Source organism: Sceloporus occidentalis, unplaced genomic scaffold (assembly GCF_023333645.1).
Source record: "Sceloporus occidentalis isolate IW3139 unplaced genomic scaffold, rSceOcc1.0.p SCAF_7, whole genome shotgun sequence".
Taxonomy (NCBI): Eukaryota; Metazoa; Chordata; class Lepidosauria; order Squamata; family Phrynosomatidae; genus Sceloporus; species Sceloporus occidentalis.
In genome coordinates, this window is record NW_028316987.1 from 14,073,250 (window position 1) to 14,094,133 (window position 20,884).

At 42.5% G+C, this 20,884-nt stretch overlaps 1 protein-coding gene across 3 annotated transcripts; it reads right to left on the reverse strand.

Moving 5' to 3' along the window:
• Positions 1–3,895: 3,895 nt before the first annotated feature.
• Positions 3,896–20,536, reverse strand: LOC149309230 (Golgi SNAP receptor complex member 2-like). 3 transcript variants are annotated; one of them, XM_089532007.1, is made up of 6 exons: positions 20,434–20,536; positions 14,767–14,831; positions 13,191–13,299; positions 10,910–11,042; positions 9,613–9,753; positions 3,896–6,834 (listed from the first exon to the last, which is right to left on the reverse strand). In XM_089532007.1, the coding sequence occupies exons 1-6, from the start codon at positions 20,460–20,462 to the stop codon at positions 6,673–6,675; spliced, it is 639 nt and encodes a 212-aa protein (XP_089388133.1). In that variant the 5' UTR covers positions 20,463–20,536; the 3' UTR covers positions 3,896–6,672. The 3 variants fall into 3 exon arrangements, with proteins under 3 accessions (XP_089388133.1, XP_089388134.1, XP_089388135.1); XM_089532008.1 differs by lacking the exon at positions 20,434–20,536 and adding an exon at positions 18,902–18,909; XM_089532009.1 differs by lacking the exon at positions 9,613–9,753.
• Between the last annotated feature and the right edge of the window lie 348 nt (positions 20,537–20,884).

Consider the following 20,884-nt stretch of genomic DNA (forward strand, 5'->3'; position numbering starts at 1 on the left):
GACTCGGGGCCAACTGTGTGCACAGTGACGCTAGATTTGGGACTGACATTTATATCTGGCAGTGTACTATCTTATAATGTAACAAAGATCTCTGAAGGCAAAACGTCAAGAATAAACTCTTCTAGAACATGGCCACACAGTCTGAAAAACCCACAAAAAATTATGGATGCCAGCCGCAAAAGCCTTCGACTTCACATAACAAAGATCTGTTGGTCTTCCCAGGAATCGACAATGGGATTCCAGACTGGTTGATGGCTTTAACTTCAGAGTTACAAGAACACCAATTGGTTTAGGACAACCTTAGGGTGAATGGGTAGGGAAGCTGGCTGGGAACACAGCAGGAGGTAGGTAGGAAGTGTTAGCTTACTACCTTCAGTACAATGAGACCTCCTTTGTCTCTTGGTGTAAGAAGATATGTAAAGAGCCTTGATGGAGAAGCACACCCATTTAGCTTTTGTCTCAGTATTACCTGGGTCCTTTTACATGTCTTCTGGGCTCCGTGTCCTTCCCATGGGAAATTCACTTGGTCTTCCAAAAGTCATCATGACTTCTTAAGAACATGCCTGGCTCTAGATATGAAAATATGGAGATGCCAAATATAATGCAGGGCGTGCAGGAAGTACAAACAGAGAGAGGGGACTTTGAACCTCTAAATGTTTAGGCTGTTTGCAGACCAATGGTATTTGTAGGTCAAATCATCTCAGTGGCCACAGATTTCCCCCTTCAACCAGGCTTCCCTTGTTTACTTTGGACGGAAAAATCCTATTTGTGGCAAATAGACTAAGAGATGGAGCACAGGATTGGAAAGTGGCCTTGCATGTACAAAGTATCAGATTCAGTCCCAGCCATTTTCAAGTTAAATCTAGGAGAGATGGATTTTTCTCCATCTCCTGTGAGAGCCACTGCCAGACAAAGCCGATCGATACTGAGCTAGATTGGCTATCAGTCAACAGAAGGCAGCTTCATAAGAAGGGGCTTACATACTTTGACTTCAAGGCAATTGCTTCACCATTCGGACCTTTTCTTCTCCATTCTCAAGGGTCCCGTGGTCAAACTGTAGAGGATGACTGCTTGAAGCAATTGACTTTTCTTAAACAAGGGAAAGGGATTTGGTAAGCGTCCCCTGCACTAAACCTTCCACAAGCCCACAAATGTAGCAGGAGAGTCATTCACTGTACTAATATGTTCTGGAAGGAAACAGAGCGCAAGAGCTGTCTAGTTTTCTAATTACTTTACTGCCCCCTCCTGGGCTCTTTAGGAATAACAATAACATCAACCTGTTTTATCTCAAAACTTTTGCATTGAATTGATGGGAAGGGTTATTAATCATTATCATTATTAGTAGTCGAACAGAATTGTTACATTTAAAGACATGCTGGGCAGGCATTTGGTATATTGCAAGGCTGGGTGAAGTATCACCCTGGGACTCCAAAGCAGCTCCGCAAGGCTGGTTTTGTGACCATAGACCCTTCCAGACTCCTCAGAAGGCTTCAGGAATGGCAAGTCACATTTATCATAGATTGCAGAGCCTTCCTGCACTGTTTAACGTCCCCCAAATTGTCCCTTAAAAACATTTTTATAAGATAAGAAACAGAAGTGGATTTCCAGCCACTTCTGGCTCTCTCCCTTCCCAATTTTTGTCCATCCATGCAGCCCCTGGAGATTTGGAAATGTGTGAAAATTAGGCTCACCATGGTTGCACACTCCTAGCCTAATGCTCTACTAAACCAATTGTTTGCCAAATTCAGAAAGTGGAGCCCAGTGTTGCCAGGCCTTGGGGAAGCCACCCACATACAAACACAGGCCCCTCAAAGCTACTTTTCATCCGAACATCTTCTACTGGAAGTAATGCTGGCAGTACAAAATACACACCAAATTTGCAGTTTGCATGAATGACACAGCTGCATGTAAATGGTTGCTTTTCTTAGCGACACACTTGGCTGGAACTAGCTCCTTTCCCAGTTGCCACTTTCATCTATTTTTACAAAGAAAGGCAGCTATTTAAATATATGCATGCCATTAAGAACAGCCTGGAGCGTTTTTGTTTTACACCATTACCAGTGCTATCAGAATTCCTCTGTTACCTACATTGCAATTTAGAATTTAAACACTGGGTTTTAAAGAAAGCTGTCAGACACTTATTTTCTTAACAAGTTCAGGCCCGTTTACAACACAACTTGTATTCTGGATTATTTCTGATGCCATGGGACAGGGGGAAGGTTGGAAACTAGCTATTGCAATGGGGTAGGTCTTGCTAATGCAAATATTAGACTTGCCAGGCGAAATAAGGGATGGAGCTCCTGTCCCTTTAATGGTGGCATAGATCTGGAAATTTCAGCAGGAATTGCTTTTCACACAAATACTGAAATTTGTTGTTCTGTGCAACAATCAAAGGGATAGGAGCCTTATTCCTTATTTCACCTAGCAATCCTAACAACAAACTTGTGATCTTAATGCCTTGGGGATATTCTAAAAATTTAGGAACTGCTACTCTTTCTTAGGTGCCTCTCATTCAAGTGGCTGCGTAGCGTTTTGTGTAGCATCCTTTCTCAAACCATACAGCACCCGTTACAGGGTTGACAGTGACACTACAGATCCTGTTGTTGTTGTTGTTTTGTGCTTTCAAGTCATTTCCAATTTATGGGGACCCTAAGGTAACTTATCGCAGGGATTTCTTGACAGGTTTCTTCAGAGGGGGGTTGCCCTTGGCCTCTCTGAGGCTGAGAGAGTGTGGCTTGTCCAAGGTCACCCAGTGGGTTTCATGTCCGAGCTGGGAATCAAACCCTGATTTTGAGTCATAGTCCAATGCTCAAACCATACTGGCTTAGATCCTGACAGTTTAATTTGTACCAAGGAGCTCCCAGACCAGTTCGAGTCCTTAGTTTCATTCCTCTCTAGGAAATGTTGAGCATGAGCATGTCCAGAGTTGTAAAGAGAGCCACTCAAGTCTTTTTAGACATGTCACCGCAGTCCGCCAAAACATTCTCACACCTTTTCCTCAGGATGGTCCCAGTTTGCACATCCCTAGCCTTTTTTAACATGGAGACAGACCTCACTAGCAAGAACCCAGCTTCTCATAGGTGTCCCAAGTGCAAGTATGGCTTCAGATGTTTATTTTTGCCCCCAACTCCAATCAGCCAAACAGGATAACCAATGCTGGGAGATTATGGGAGCTGCAGTCCAACAGCAGTCTTGCCCACCACCAGTGCAGACAATTTCTTTACTCCAACTCCAAGACACTGATGCTGTATCTCAGCAATAGGCAATGGCATGACACCATTTTTGAGAAAGACATTCTGAAAACAGCAGTTTTCTTTCTAGGTTGATTTTTATTCCTGTAGTGCAGTACGCTGGAAGGTTTTCGTACTGGTCAGACAAAATCATTTCAATTCACTACTGAGCACTTTGCAGTGTTATGGACCTTTGCGTATGCCTGGCTTGTCATGAGCTAAAAGGTAGGAGCGTTAGCGCATGCTTCACTTAAATTCCTTTGCATGTGAGAAGGGCAGAATTGGAAGCTTTTCAGATTAGTTTGCCTTTCATTACCTCTAGAGGGCAGCCCTTGCTAACACAACTGCTTTTGGGGATTTCACAGTCACTGAGAGCAATTAATAAACCACTTGAAGAGGAAGCAAGATAACTCAGCTAAGTTTTATCTCCAACATAGTGTGTTTAACTAGCATTAAGAGTCGGGTGTCCCCTTCTTTTGTGTTCTGAATCCACTAAACCTAAAACTCTATATGATAAACTTTGATTCCATGGCGTCAACAAGGCTAGAAAATGACCAGCACAGAGCCAGTTAGGGAAATAATTAACCCTTTGGCATTACTTTGTGACTCTTTGGTCTTCTTGGTTCCAGGAAGTTCTAAGGACTCCAGAAATAAACATAAATAAGTTCAAACAAGGACTGAATACATTTATTACAGATACCTTGTAGTTTCAACAGTGAAGTTCAATGAAGTCCAAAAGCATCTCCCCAATGGCTGGTAACTTGGCACTGCACTTGGAGAAGAACCACAGTAGGCCAGACATCTGCTAGTACATTGGTAGATAGTTGTCACTGCGTACTGGATAGGAGAGGCTCCCTTATGAGATCCCTGTAATATAGCTGCCTGTAACAAATTGTAGCATTCTCAATTTATGGAATACTTGGATTTGAGTTTCACAGATTGATCAACAATTATGGAGTTTCAGGCTTTTGTACCGTTCCAACTCCTTGACCAATTCCACTGGATGCAAATCAGAAGCCCAGTTTCTCTCTTTTCCACCATAAGGTTTTGAAACATTTATTGGTAAAAAAAAAATGCCCAAATATCCAGTTTGCCTTTTTGCATCAGTTTCAATGTTCTTAACTATTTTGTGACACCGCTTGTGTTAATTTCTCACCTATTTTTGATAAGAAAGGGCCCAGCAGCACACAATACCTGGTAGTGGGCAATTTCAAACAGAGACTTGTGCATGGCAAAACAGTATTTAAATGGAGCTCATGGACACACTCATATCCAGTTGTACATTTGTTTTCATAGTGGGTTCCCCCCACCCCATGTAGTCTATACACACAGACATACATCACTGGACTTGTATGTTAAAAAGGCTATAAGGCAAGATAACAGGTCTACAATGGTATATTAAAAAAAAGTCCCGCAACTACTGCTCTTCTCTTAAGTGAGAGGTGGGAGCTATCCAACCCTCCATATGTTACTGGACTGCATCTCTAGCCAGCACAGCCAACAGTGAGGGATGCTGGGAGTTGCAGTTCAACACCACCAGGAGGATTTCCAACTGACAGTTTAAACAGCATGTCCAATCCCCCCCCCCCCCAAAAAAAAGGAAAAAGCATTTCAGTCTACAGACAAAAGTGAGTAGAAGCTGGTAATGGCAGAGGAAAAAAAGAAACAACGAAACTACAATTGCTACGTTTAATGTTTACCTTGTCTATTTTGGAAATGGTTTTAATCTGCTTAAACCAACTGAAACATTAGTCATATCAGTGTGAATGGAGCAAGAATCAAATAAGCAATTATAAAGGAACAGGCTCAGATAGCAACCTGCACGTGACACTAGGATGTGTATTTCGGCACAAGGCAGAAAGCCACTGCTTCCCACTAATGCATTTGGGAGAGATGTAAAAGGCTCTGAACTACAGCCTAGATAACATGGCAATTAAATGGGACTTTGAGGTACAGTGTGCTATCAGGAAACTCACAACTATATTTGCCACTAGGATAGACTATGTCAACTAGAACGATGGACTCAAATTTGAGCATGGCTGCAAGGCTTCCTTGGGGCTCTGACAGTTTACAGACCACAATGCTTAGTTTACCAATGGATGAGATCTATATATATTTCTCTCTTGTGACCACCTACACAGACAGGGCACTATTACTTGATTACCAGATGGTGCGATAGGAAACATGTAGGATAGTGGGATTCATGAGAGGTTGGGAGATTTAGTTGGGAGAAGGGGTGGTAGTTTACAGTTAATGCTCTGCAAATTTAACTGGTAGCCAGTACAATGGGATTTATTCCCACGTTAAACATGCACAGAATCACAACCACAGAAGTCTTGCAGCAGAAAGCCATCATTCAGTGAGATCACTTGCTCCAGTCTCGAGTCACTTGCCCCACTTTTTTCATTCTTATACTGCTCCCTGTGAATCCATGGGAACAAAGGGGTAGAAACACCCACATCCACACAAAAAAGTGGAATTGTCAGCCAGTGCACTGTTGTGCTGAATACCAAAGCCTACTGGTTGTGGTAAATGCTATTTCTGTGCTGTGAACTATTGCAATTTATGTTTCTTATAAAAACAGTTCTCAAGAATCTTTGCACATTCACTACTCCAGTGGGATATAGATTATTGGCCTAACATACACATCCCCAGCCTACCACATCCCTTGATAAAGCAGCCAGGGCTAGAACCTTACATTTGGGGCGTATCTACAGCTGTCAGTCACACCAAGAACCCTGAACACACTGTTTACTGTTACCTCTTTGAAAGCAAGTCATTTCACTGATATTACTTCAGCTTTCATGATCTGCTTATGCCAGAAAAAAGGCAGACACAGAAGCCATGTATACCAAAAACAACACCCCCCACCAAAAAAAAAGCGCCCACCACTTTGGCACACAGGGTATGAAGGTATCTATTTACTTTGACCACTGTGGGAAGCAAGATACATTCCTGGCCTCCTAGCACAGTAATTAAAGTCAAAATAGCCAATCCCTTACACACAGCTCTTTGATCATCTCAGGTGACCATGGTATTCATCTGCATAACCTAGTTCCTAGTTCAGTTGCATAACCTAGTTCTGGCCTTTGCATTCTTATGGAGTCCATAGTTCCAGTGACAGCACATCTGGGTACTTTTCTTGTTGATCTCAATGACGATTCCTGGTGTGGCCACATGAATGTGTGCCACTAATGTAGGAATACCACACTGCCAGCTAAGCTTGAGTGTTCCAAGGGCAATGTGCCTTCCACATGACACTCTTTCTTAATGCTGTGAGGTTCCCATTCAGTGCCGAAATGTCCCAGATGCCACCCAGTTTAAGCATCACATGAGCCATATAGAGAAGATGACCAATCCAGAAGTTAGGAAGTTCACAGTTATGTTGGAAGTCTATGAAGAAAGGGATCTGACACAGTCCACTTATGAGATCTCTGGCCACTCACGTCAGGTACTGCACCACGAGGAACATGAGCACACATGTCACAAGCATGCCTCCAATCATGAAGTACTTATCCTGGAAGGCACGTTTCTCAATGAGGCGCATGACCGTATTGGATAAACCCAACATGTTGGCAACGTCCATTATTTTCTTGTGGGTGCCCTGAAGGTGACAAAGGAAAAGTGACAATGTTAGCAAAAGACCATTCAATAAGCCCTTCCAATTCTCTCAAAGTCTGGAAGCCTTTTGTGTTTTTCACAGTCAGATACTCCCTAAAGAAAAGCTGCTTTTCCAGAGTCAGGAAATACTTTTAATGCAAACCTGAAATGTGAGTGATTTCCATCTTTTCTCATTCTTCCTCTCCATCTTTTTTTTCACATCCTCCACCCCAATTTTTTTCACATGTTGATTAAAGCCCCATATGAATGTACTGCTATTTAAGACTTTTTAAACACATATTTTAATGTGGCACTTTCTCTAGGATTACATGTAACTTGTGGTCTTCTTGGTGTTTGAACTCTATTTTCACACTGGTTTCTGTAACTCATTGGGATATGAGAATGTCTTGCATTTTACAAAATTCAACTTATTGTTTTAAAAAATAGTGGCACCAGTGCTCTTACACCTGCCTTAGTCCAGCTGGCAAGTAAACGACAGGCCATGGTCCATTGTTAATAAGATCCAGGCATAAGGTTTTCACTAGAAAAGCACAAGCTGTTACATGACAGCCGGACACCTACATACAAGTTCTCCAATGCTTAGGTCAGTGGTGACAAACCTATGGCATGCGTGCCAGAGAAGGCACTCAGAGCCTTCTCTGTGGGCACACACACCATTGTCCCAAAGGAGTTCACTAGAGTTTGTCACTAGAAAGCCAGAGGGATGTGGCACTTTGCGATAAATAAGTGGGTTTTGTGTTGTAGTTTGGGAACTCGGTCTCTAAAAGGTTCGCCATCACTGGCTTAGATCATATTAAGAAGCACGGTGACAGCCAGTTTTCCACTAATTATAAAGAAGTTGCTTTATCAGCCATATTTTCTTCTCCACCTTATAAAATATTTTGATGTACTTTCCTTCAGAAACCAGAACTAAGCTGCAAACCCATGTAACCTTGATGCTTCCTTTTCCCAATGGCTCAGCTAAGCCTCAAAATTGTTTCAATATGAAGTATGGCAGCAAAGATGGAAGAGCCTGCGACTACCAAAAAAGCAGGAAAGCAGCACTGTAGAAGCAAGCAGCACTGTGGGGATGAGCAGTGGCCAGCTAGGTATTTACAGCAGCTACAACATCTGCAGAGGTACTAGTATGTAAGAAAGCCAGCATGATTGGAATGTTGGACAACTTTAGAGACTCAGCCATAAAAACCCCTGGATTACTTTGGGGAAGTCACACTTTCTCAACCTTAGAGGAAGGCAAAGGCAGGCCCCCTCTGAACAAATATTGCCAAGAAAACCCTGTGATAGGTTTGCCTTAGGGAAATTTACATTGAAAATTACTTGACACAACATGACTGGTATGTAAAATATGGAGATTGTTCCCTTAAAATTATAAAAGGGGGCTTTCACTTCCATGTGAAAATATTGTGCGAACAAGCCTCTACCTAGTTGAGTCATCTTTATTTCCCATGACTACACTGGGATGGTAAAAGGTGACATTTCTTTTCCAGGATGACTTCTACACACAAAAGGTGAAGTCAACCCTGCAAAGTCACATCCTGCAGTGACCTTAAGTGACCAAGGCTGCTAGAACTGGCAACTCTGACCTGGGAAAACAGCTGCATCCCAGGTGGGGCCAAGATACCAAAGGAAGGCAGCTTCTCTATTTTAGCAGAATATCAGGGATTGCCCTATTCTCAAGGCCCACACCCTGTTGGCCCACCCAGTTTGCCTTCAACTGACTGCTCCACCAGAGGAAAAGGGTTGTGGTTGAAATAAAAATAAGCATTTGGATTAGAAATGTTATTTATATCAGCAATTACCAAGAATTCCCTCATTTTTAATTCCTGTAGCGCAAGGGATAGAGCAGAAAGTGACATCCCACCTAGGTTAGGAACAAGCAAGTTTATCTGCTCTTAAGAAGAAGATGTAGGTAGTATGCTACAGCAATGTGTGCAGTGCAGCTAAGGGGAGAAAACCCTAAAAGCAAGGATGCAGGTCGACTGACAGAAGCAGCCCAGAGCCAACAATGGGTAGGAAAAGAAATATCTGCAAGGATGGAAAAGGTAGATGGAGCAGGAGGTTGATGGATGAATATGAGAAAGATAAGTTGATGTACACAACCTTACTCTTCTACAGAACCATTGGCATGGACGATCTTTTTTCAGGACTTGTTTAGGGTAGGAAGGGAAATCTATTCTTTTAGGTCTACTGTTCATAAGAAGCTGTATCATTGGTCAGACTGTTCAACTTTCAAGGCAAATATCATCTAGTGTAACTGGCAAAGGTCTTTCACATCACCTGTTACCTCATCCTTTTAAACTGAGATGGCAAGAAGAAACATGCAACATTCTGCATACAAAATCTCCATTGTATCACTGAGCTGCAGGCCCTTCCCTATTGTTATTCCAGCAATGCTTCCTTTTCTGGGAACAAATTTGCAGAACTCTGTTCAAATTTCCAAACAAACATTTTTAAAAGGAGATTTATTATTAAGTTTACAAGCCCTGAAGTTCAGGTTTTCCTGAAAGACTGGACTGTAACAACAGTTCCAAAGATCAAAACATTAGGTTTTTCATATAAGAGATGAAGCAGGACAGATTTGGAGTCTGTACATTCAAGAACAGGATGAATCAGGTGAAGTGGAAGAGATAAAGAAAGGAAGAAATGAACATTGCTGTTTTATCATTCAGAATTCAAGAAATTTATCAGATATCAAAAAATATTGGGTGCCTGATCATACATGTTTTTTTAGAAATAGCTGAAGGCCTTATCCTGTGCCCACCTTCAGTGTCACTCTCTGATCTCTCAGGCCCTGTAGGATGCTGGTTCCGCTGCCAATAAGATCATCCATGCCACGGTGTGCATTTTGAAGGGATTCATTATGTTGTAATGTTTCATCAATCGGAATGGTGGTGTCAGAATCCTGCAAGGGGGGGAAGGAAAGGGAAGCATCTTGGTTACCTTTCCTTGACACTCCGAACCTTGACACTCTAAACCCAAAAGGACAAAGGTGACTGTGTAAGCCCTGATACAATCAACATTGGTCCAAAAGACATTGCAGAAATAATCCAGTTTGAGATTGCTTTAACTGCCCTGGCTCAATGCTAAGGAATTCTGGGAACTGTAGTTTTGTGAGACATTTAGCCTTCTCTGTCAGAAAGCTCTGGTGTCACAATAAATTACAAGTCCCAGGATTCCCTGGGAATCCTGGGAGTTGTAACTTTTAGAAATAGCTGAAGGCCTTCTCCAGTGCCCACCTTCAGTGTCACTTTCTGATCCCTCAGGATTCCCAGGGCAGTATCAAACTGGGTTATTTCTGCAGTGTGTTTTGGACCATTCTTCAACAGCAGTGAAGTTCAAACACCTTGCCTCCACAGAACCTTCTTCTGCTAGAGATGTCGTGCCCATTCAACAGACCACTTCATGTACAATATGCTGGTGATCCCTGAGGAGTCACCTTTTCATGTCTGCCAAGTGTGCCCCAGAACCCTACACTGTCCCTTTGTGTTGCAGGAGAAGAGTGACAATAGCAGACCAATTGCCATTTTGCAGTTCTGGCAACCATTTGTCTATCTAAGGTCATAATCTCTTGAGGCCCTTTGTCCAGGTGTTCCTGACAAATGAGCTCAGAGGTACTTCATGAGATTTCTTCAGCATTTGGTGCAAGGGAACACCGTGCCCAAAGAGGTTCAATTGGTGGTTGTACTACAATCTTTTCAGCACCAGAAGTTATTATTATTCTCCCAAGCATTTAAATAACTGTCTTAATGTTTTTAGACCTTGGTCTGCATCCAGTTCTATTTTGGTTTTATATGCTGTAGTGATTTTACTACTGAATTAATTTGGTTTTAAGAAGTGCTATTTTTCTAGTCACTTTCACTGTTTTTCATATTTTTAAACAGCGGCCTAAAAATACAATAACTAAATAAATAATTTTGCCCACTGTTGCGGATCATCTCAGTACTGAACTGCACGATTCCACAAAACCCCATTTGTGTTATAAATATGTGAGAAGAGCAGGAGGCAGGTCAAGGGGGCAAATCTCAGCAAAAATCCCCTGGCCTTGGCATGCAACATACATTAGTGGTGAATGTCCGAGCCAGAAGCTCTTCCCGTTGTCTCTCCTGCTGCTCCCGAGCATAGCGTCGATGCTGGAAGTTCTTCAACGCAGTCTGTAAGTGCTGGATGTCATATTTCAACTGGTCAACTCGGCTGCAAACAATAGTTAGAGTAAAGAGGCAGAAGTTATAAGCTTCAAAAATGCAAAACAGACAACCAGTCTGGAGGGTTATCATAACAGAATACCATATATACTTGTGTATAAGTCGAGGGCAGTTTTTGAGGCCAAAATCATGGATTTTGATATGACCCATGGATAAGTTGAGGGTCAAACATTGGGACATGTTACAAAAGATCTACAGGGGGAAACAAAGCACCACTTTCCTCCCTACATCTCCCTCTCTGAACCTCTCCCAAGGATCACAGTATCAGCATGGAAAATGGGGAAAGAAGCCTGGGTGCATACACGCATGCGTGCACACACACACACCTTTGCCACCAGCATTTCCAGGCTCATGGCTTGCAAAAAAGGGGCACCAACCTCTCTTTTTCTCTCTGCTCCTAACCCCAGCATTTCCAGGATCATGGCTTGCAAAAAGAAGCACCAACCTCTCTTTTTCCTTCTCCTCCTAACCCCAGCATTTCTAGGCTCGTGGCTTTCAAAATGGGGTCCAAGCCTGGACATACTCATTTTCTCTGTGTCCCTTCCCTCAGCAGCTGCTTGTTAGCTCAGGTTGCAAGGGAAGGCTGAGGGATCTCTCTCTCTCTCTCTCTCACACACACACACACACACACACACACGGGGAGAGGGAGAGAGAAGAGAGCCTGCTGAGATTGAAAGGGGAGCTGTTTACCTGGCTACAGAGGAAGGTGGGCACTTTCTTTATGAACTTTTTCAGCAGTAACAACTTAATGCCCTTGATTTTGGAGTCCATTTTGGGGCATAAATTTCTCAACTTATAGTCGAGTATACATATATGGTAACATAATACCAGCCTAACACTGAATTTGACTATGGCAAATTAATGGAAATGTGCACTTGACTCAGCATCAACAGCTGTATTTCTTCTCCTGTACACATGACATTTCAGATGATATGGCCCATGATTGTTCATTCTGCCAAACAACAGTTTTTACAAGATAAGTTGGACATTTTGCCAGCCTTGAATGCTTTTTTTATTGGAGATGTTAGGCAATGAACCTGGGACCTTGAGCACAGCAAGCAAATACTCTGTCCCTAACTAAGGAATGGGGGAAATGCTTCACGCAGAGCCAATTCATGGAGCCCAGTTCCCTCTCCCAAAACTCCCCTTCCATAGCTCCTAGGCCACTTCCTGTTGGAAAAAGGTACCCCCCCCCCCAGCCCACCACCACCACCCAAAATGGCAAAATTCCATTGAGAGAATGATTTTGGCTGATATGGCCCTCCAAGGTCCCTAAGGTGGCCAATGTTTAATACTTGTCCGCCATTGCTCCACAAGCAAAGCACACATCTTTGATTAACATAATATACTTGCTGCAAGCTTTCGAAACTCCACTGGCTTTTTCATCAGGCAAGAGGTTACATAAAAAACAGGAGAAAAATTGGAGATGTTAGTAAGATGCTTGAATGTTGTTGTTTCTGTCCTTAGTTAAGATGGTATGGGGAGGGTATCTTTAGCAGGCTGGCCCCTCCTCCAAAGGCCATGTAGCAATGGGAGATGGCCAGAGGAGGAGGGGTCAGCCTGCAAAAGATACCCTCCCCATACCATCTTAACTAAGGACAGACACAACAAAATGCAGAGATCATACTAACATCTCCAATTTTTCTCCTGTCGGCATATAACATCTTGCCTGATGAAGAAGCCAGTGGAGCTTTGAAAGCTAGCAACAAGTATATTGTGCATTTCGCTTGGCCAATAAAGGTATCACTGTTTGGTGGATTTTTGTTTGAATTTACTAAATGCCCAACACAGATTAACATAGTATTACATCTGCCTCACAGTTGCTATTTATAATCTGCTAATTATTTTATTTAGAAGTTTACTTTAGCACACTGTTAAGTTCTTTGGTGATTGGTGGGTGAAAGGTTATTATTTACAAAAACAAGACAAAAATAAAAGTTCATTCAACTTTCATTTATAAGAAAATGTATACCTCTACACCTTCTATCCCATATTGAAGGCAACAAACAATATCATGTTGTCATCTTCCTCATCCTCATTCTCATCCTCAAACATTCCTCCACAACAAGCAGAATGCAGCAAAAGACATAAAGATGAAAGAAGCCACCTTGGGAAAGCAAGGAGGATGATTACTCACAGTTTGGCATTCTGCCGCTTATTGGGAGGTTCCTTGTTACAAAAAATTTCTAGCCGTTCTAGGTTGCTGAAGATCCTGTCAATTCGTGCCTGAATTTCATTTTCTACTACTGTAGAAAGGGAAAACGAAAGAGGGTTGTATGTTCATTCAGGGAGATTACACAGGTTACTGTCTTAACCTATCCAGTTCATTCCTCCAAGCCCTAAGTCTGATTTTGCATGTAAGCTCTACTTCATAGGCTACACTGAGGATCAAACACTAGATTAATATGTACAAACCTTATATATACACATCTAGTCCCTCAGCAGATGTTTAGCAAGTGAACAGTGAAACCACCATCAACAATAGCTTCTCAACTGACAAATTGTGAAACTAGAGTAAACAGCTTCCAAACAAGACATGATGCAGAAGCCTATATTAAATGATGGATCCGTGTCTGGATTGTTCAGAAGCCATCATCTGCAATTCTTCCATTCAGATATGATGGAAAGCCATCAATTGTAGTTCCTCAATCCAGGCATGATGGGAAGCTGTGGTAAACTGACACTTCCTGGGTTGCTTTTGTTCATGTGAAAGGAGAAGCAAACTGGCTAGATTCAACTGTCCAAATGCAGCTGTTAGTGAAAGAATGGCATTGCAGCAATCTCAGTGGGGCTTACTAGAGTTTGGAAAAACCTCTTTTTTGTAATACAGCCCCCAAAATCATATAGTCAGTGTGGCCAATACTAGGCTGTAGTGCTTGCCAAAGAATCTGGGTAGCTTGCAGCCCTAAGTATCCTACCTCTCACATTGCCAGAGAGGTTGCAGAGGCAAGTGATGGCCATGGGAAAGTGTCTGGAAAAATGTCTCACCATCTCAACTTTAAACTTGGTAGTACATAAATATATTTCGCTGTTCATTCATTCTGACCACAACTTCGGTATCACAAACATGACTTTTTAAGTGTTGTCACCCTTAACAGATTGCACTGATTAAATGAGCATGACTTAAACAATCATTTTGGAAAATGCACACTTTTCAAGAATAACTAGGTGTAAGAACACGTGAGTAAAGCAAAATTCAGCTGTCATTCTGCATGCAAGATTTCTAACAAACTGGTATACTCCACTTTGCAGAAACCACAGCAGTTGCTATGAGAGGTACATAGCTGGCAAATATCTATGCCACATTTGATACATTTTCTGGCACCCATTCCTTGCCACTGTTCTCGGGTACATGAAACACCAGAAAGAATCTTCTAAGGTGTTGCTCTTCAACTTCTGCTGCTGCATGAAGTCACACTGAAAGATTTATGTCTCACATCCTCAGAGGAAAACAGGATCAATGTGTCCCCCAAAATGGCATCAGCCATCCACACTTCTGGAAGGTGTCTGTATGTAAAATGTACTTCTAAAAGACAATTGATAAGGGCAAAGAAGCTAGTAACAGGAACATGGAAAATCTAGCACCCTTCAATTAGTATTAGCTGATGGAATCTGAAGACACAGATTGGAGAGTTACCTCCTTATACGAAACCTAACCCAGTAATACCAAGCCAAACCAACAATGTAATTGCCCTCCAGCATCAATTACTCACAGTGAACTGATTGCTTGTCTGTTGTCTCCAGACGGCTCATGTATGAGTGAACTTCATGGACTTGCCTGTTGAAAGGTAGAAAGGCAGGAAATGGGAGAGTCAATAAGCATCTGTTCTAACAGAAAAAAGATTTATCAAGAAGGCACAGTGACAGATATAAATTGCTGATGTGCAGACTCAAGAGGACTCAGCAATTCAAACATATAATTATCTGCCCCATCACCTATGGTGAATAAGAAGTGCTTCCAGCCAATCAGGCAAGGAGGATTTACAAAATGCAACCAAATTAAATAGTGCAGGCTACTGGGAAGAACTGCGAAGGCTTCCAAACTGTGCAGTTTCTGAACTGCACTCTCATCAATTATCATGGCTAGCAAGCATAGCCAAAGGTGAAGAATGCTGGGAGTTGAAATACAACAACATCTAGAGGGCCATAAAATTCCCACCATTGGCTTAGTCTATCAGATATCGTAACCTCACTTGCAAATCTGGGTTGGTAGAACTGTAGAGTGGACCTTTTTTCTGTTGCTGTACATTACCATGAAAATATTGCTATTTTTAGAAATGAACTGTATCACAACTTTAATCACCAGTGTAATTAAATGCTAAAACACCACCCAAGCCACAGAAAGTTGGAAAGGCTAACCAGTAAATTATGAAAACAAAATTGTAATGAACTTTTTTCGCTACTAGAAAGCATGCACATTTGTGGGCATACACCTGCTAAAGTTAGTGGGTATGTTCAGATATCATGGCCAGATAGACTGTTTTTAAAGAAAATTCTACCATGTGTGAGCAAGAGTGTTATGCATTAACTCTGTCTGCCAGCAGGAGCAACCAAACAGCTTGCTTTTAGAATGAAGCTTCCATCACTGGCTAAGGGGGCATTCCAATTTGGATCTTCATTGTAGCATATGCTCCAGTTTGTCAGGAGAACAATAAAACAAGTTATCTTCTGGGAAGTCCCAGCCATGATTATCTGGCATTTCTCCTGGGAATCTCCTCCAAAATAAACAGTGGGAATGGCACAGTAGCAATGACTGCCAGCTGGAAAACCTGTTCGGGAAACAAGCTGAGGATATCAGGCCACAGGCACAGAAAAGGCAACCGGATGTGGGAGATCAGGTTAGGAAAGAACAGGAAGAATCCTCTGCCCCTCGGCACCTCCTGGAAACTGGTGCATGGCAGAGACATGACTTGCACACACAGAGCAAACAAGTAAATGCAATGGGCAATGAAAAATAGTCATGAGATACAGAAAACATACGTCAAAGACTCTTCCAGAAGAAGCAGTTTGGGCCTGCTACAGTTTGATTAGTAAGATGCACAGAAATGCCATAACACCACCATCAACAGTGTGAATCACAAGGTCTTCCAGATGTTGGACAAGTCCCTGCCAATGGTGAGGAATGCTGAGGGTTGCAATCCAACATCTGCAAGGCTGCACTATTCCCACCTCTGCAATGAATGATACTACACAGTATGGAAGCACTATAGTCAGCCCTCAAATTTTCATGAGTATAACTTCCATGGATTTGATTATCCAGGAGTTTGTCGTTGCTGCTTAACTAGTTTAAGCAGCAGCTACTCTGCACTTAACTTGGCAGGTAATTCATGCCATACATACACACTGGCCTTATTTTCCTGTTTCCTATGGCCTGGGTGGTACTGATTTTTGCAGCAGTAAGTGGGAATTGAAGTCTGTAGCATGCATGTTTGGAGAGCTTAGACATATTCAAATTTTTGCATTTCTGCAGGGGTCCTGCGCCCGTAACCTACGCAAATGGGGAGGGCTGAGTGCACTTTACAATGCTTCTTGGCACTCTGTCATATTCTAGAACTAGGAAAAAACAAATTTATGGGGATCTGTGGGCTTGTGACAGAAACTGAATCAAATGCCCTTTAGTCTATCTCTGTAATTTCCTTATCTTTATATGGCACATTTTTGGTATGGTGGCATGAGCTTAAGCTCACTTCATCATGGCAGGAAACAAGTATAACAATTAGGCCCGTACAGACAGCCCAAAATAAAGCTGCTTCAGGTCACTTTGGTGGTATGCTGTTTAAATGATGCATGTGTCCTAGGAGGCCGGAAGCCACGCTAAAGCCACACTCCAGTCCTAAAGACTGGAGCATAGCTTTAGCACAGCTTTTTGGCCTCTTAAGATGCCTGTGTCATTTAAACAGCATACCTCCAAAGTGACCCAAAGCAGCTTTATCCTGGCCTGTCTGTATGGGCCCAATTGCTTCAGGATACCACCAGATTGCCAGTCACAATTGCTTAATACAATGCTGCTCAATCAACCTTGGAAAGTTTTGCAAGGGCATGCCAACTCATGATCAGAAGACATGTTAAAACAAGCATGTCAAAGAAATAACTAGTTGAGGTTATCATAAATACACCACTAGGACATACAACCTACATCAAATCACCTAAAAGTAGGAAACCCTTTAAAGTTAACATATGATTCAGTCAGTTGAGAGCTGTGACAGCAGAAGGGAATCTAATTATGTATATCAAGCAACACTCAACCATCAGGAAAAAGGGGGAAAAACAGTTTTCAAAGTTTAACACTCAGGTTTTTGAAAATCTGTAAAGCACATGCCTCCTCTGCAAGGCAGAGTCAAATCTGAGTGTTGTCAAATTAGAAAATCCCATTTCCAGGAGACATCCACCATTCTAGGCTAAGTATAAGCAGATGGGGGAAGAGGGAGCACAGAGTTGTCATGACTCAGTGGATAAAGAAAGCAGTCTGCACCTTGCTTTAAACCACAGGTAGATTTAGGAGACTAGACTGTATCTCATTCACATTTCTTCCTGGTACAGCCTGCACTCTGGCAGTTTCATTCCCAGCTTCACAAAATCCAAAATGTATGATCAAATGTACCTATTTTTTTTAAGAATGAGGAGGTCAATTGTGCACCACCCTGCAACTTTCAATTATTACAAATGGAAAACTTAACCATGTACCTGAAAGCCAGGCAGAAAACATATTTTTCGTGTGTAGCTTTGATTTTGGATGCCCAATATGATCAATCTACAAGTCCTACACACATCTACCTGATCACAATGGGACTAACTTCTGACGTTAAACAATAAGGCTGTACTATAAATCTGTATTAGCTGTTCTCTTCCTACCCACTGTGCTGTGTGCCTTCAAGTCATTTCCAACTTATGGCAATGCTAAGGCAAATCTATCACAGGATTTTCTTGGTATGTTTCTTCCGAGGGGGGTTGCCATTGCCATCCCCTGGGGCTGAGAGAGTGTGACTTACCCAAGGTCACCCAGTGGGTTTTCATGGCCAAGCAAGGATTCAAACCCTGGTCTCCACAGTCAGAGTCCAACGCTCAAACCACTACACCATGCTGGCTCCTCTATCCCTAATTTTCTTAATTATTAACTTTCACGTAACTCCCACCTTCCTACTCCTGTTCTTCAAGAACTAGTTGTACAATAATTGTACTTATTATAATTGTTAAGTCGTTGTCCATCAAGTTTTTCCTCCCCTGGATTTGCATCATCTTTGACCACTGTCCAAGCTAACCAGGAGAAACCTAAAATCTTGATGGTGATAAACTTCTTTCCTGGGATTACCAATACTTTTCATTTTTTATGTGACTTACCACCCCAAGCAAACATTTGGGGGATTGCAGTCCATCTTTGCCATTCTTTCTGAACCCTCTCTTTTGCAATTTGTTCTGAAAACCACCAGCTGAAAATGACCTAAGGCCCTTTCATTCACAACTTGATATACACTTTCTAATATGGTTTTAAGCAAGTGGATTTTAATTGCCTGTTAATATTTGTTTATTTAGTGGATTTATATCCCTCCTTTCTCCTAAAATGGGAGTTTTGTGGAGACTTTAAGGATGTTGCAGTTAAGCATACATTCGCAGACATGGTGAACAGATTTGTTAAAATGAAATACTGACATCACAGTGCACCACTGGAGAAAACAACTGGATTTTAACTTTACAAAGAAGTAACAGCTATTTGATTTTTTCCAGCAGGGCTTACTGCAATTAAAGATGTTTCTCTTAGCAGGAATAAACCCTATTCAGAGGTTATACTCCAGGCATAAGGCCAACAGAGATGGAGGGAAGGGATAGAGTTCAATGGGCTGCGTCCATCACCTGCCAGCTCTTTAAGTTGTTTGGTGAAAACCTGAAATCGGTGAAACACAGAAATCAAAACTCATATAGGCTTCTATTTCAAACAAACAAATATAAAAGGAGGGATGGGGTTGCTGGTACAGAGCCAACATAGGCAGCCATATTACATCAGCTTCTGAACAGGGCTATAGCTGGGCCAACTTAAGGCAGCAAACCTCTGAAACCCCAATGACCCCATGAGGATGTCCTCATGAGCATGTGAAAACAGGTGCCTTGCCATTTAGCTATACTAGGCAAGGCCCAGAAGTGTAAAGACACACCGTATAACTAAATACTAAAGTTAGGATTGTCCATGCCATCATATTTCCCATTTCTGTGTACGACTGTGAAAGCAAGACAGTGAAGAGAGCCGATAGGAAGAAAATCAAGTCATTTGAGATGTGGTTTCTGAGAATACCGTGGACCCCTAAAAAGACCAATGGACGGCTCCAAAAGCAGATCAGGACCAAACTCTCCCTGGAAGCCAAGATGACTAAACTGAGGTTGTCATGCTTTGGCCATATCATGAGAAGAAAGGACTCACTAGCAAAGACTATAATGTGAGCTCAAAGGCTTTCATGGCCGGCATCCATAGTTTTTTGTGGGGTTTTTTGGTCTCACCCTGCAATATGGAGATAACACTAGCCTACCTTACAAGGGTGTTTGTAAGGATTACAGGTTTATGGATTATGAAATGGTATGTAAATAGCTGGCGTTGTTACTGCAACTCCTATGGCTCCTACTGTTACCATTGTATCTCCCAATGCGATTCTTTAGTCAGGCTGCAGAAATAATCTGGTTTGACACTGCTTTAACTAATATGGCTTGAGCTATGGAATTCTGGGAATGGTTGTTTTGCGGGACATTTACTCTTCTCTCTCAGACTACAAAACCCAGGATTCCACAGCATTGAGCCATGACAGTTAGGGGCTACGTCTGCACTGTAGAAATAACCCAGTTTGACACCGCTTTAATGGCCGTGGCTCAATAGTATGGAATACTGGGAACTGAAGGTATGTCAGAGATTCAGTCTTCTCTGTCAGGAAGCTCTGGTGCCCCCCCCCCCCAATATCAAACTCCAACTCCCAGAATTCCATAGCCTTGTGCCAGAAAAGAGTTAAAGCGGTGCCAAACTGGGTTATTTCTCCAGTGCGGATGCAGCCACAATCTCAAATCCAGCTACTAAGTGTGACAATATTGCCTCCAAGCTGTATTTGTCCCCCCTCCAAAAAACAGCTAGCATAGAAAACTACAAATCCCAGGATTCCACAGCATTGAGTTATGGCATACCAATGGTTTAGTGTGGCACCAGAGCTCTCTCTGACAGAGAAGGCAAAGTATCTCCCAAAACTACAGTTCCCAGAATCCCACGACACTGAGCCATAGCAGTTAAAGCGGTGTCAAACTGGGTTATTTCTCCAGTGCGAATGCAGCTTCATCCCCTTTCCCTCTCCCTCCCAGACCCTAATCCCTGGCTATTTCATGGGTTAGATCCGCCCCATAAAGACACGCACTTATTGGTCTGATGATAAAGGGCTTCCATGGCGGTAGCGACAGAGGCTCCTTGCTCTGGACTCTGGCTCTCAAAGCGCGCCTTTACACGTCATCACCTCCCAAACCGGCACTTCCGGTTTCCGGCTCGCCGAAAGCCCCCTTGTGACGTCGCCTGCCCGAAAGCAGGTGTCTATCCCACTGCCTGCGAAATGGGAAAAAAAAGTTGAATGTTGCCTCTTTCTTCACTTCTTCCCTTCTGCTCTGGCCGGCCTTTCTTTTGTTTATTAAAGCCATAATGTTGGCATTATGCAGATGCCTAACTACAAACTACAGCACTGGTCCACAAACTGGGCTCTTCAAGGGAATTTTGGACTTCAGCTCCCAGAATCCCAGGCTATTGGCCAACATGGCTGAGGCTTCTGGGAGATGAAGTCCAAAAAGGGCACAGTTTGGGGACCATTGTAAGAGAAC

Excerpts from the sequence above, each read along its gene's own strand:
- LOC149309230 (XM_089532007.1), bottom strand. The coding sequence starts at position 20,462 with ATGGAAGCCCTTTATCATCAGACCAATAA. Across the intron at positions 13,300-14,766 it reads AGACAAGCAATCAGTTCACT|TAGTAGAAAATGAAATTCAG; the intron begins GTGAGTAATTGA and ends CCCTTTCTACAG. Across the intron at positions 6,835-9,612 it reads ATCAGAGAGTGACACTGAAG|GGCACCCACAAGAAAATAAT; the intron begins GTGGGCACAGGA and ends TGTCACCTTCAG.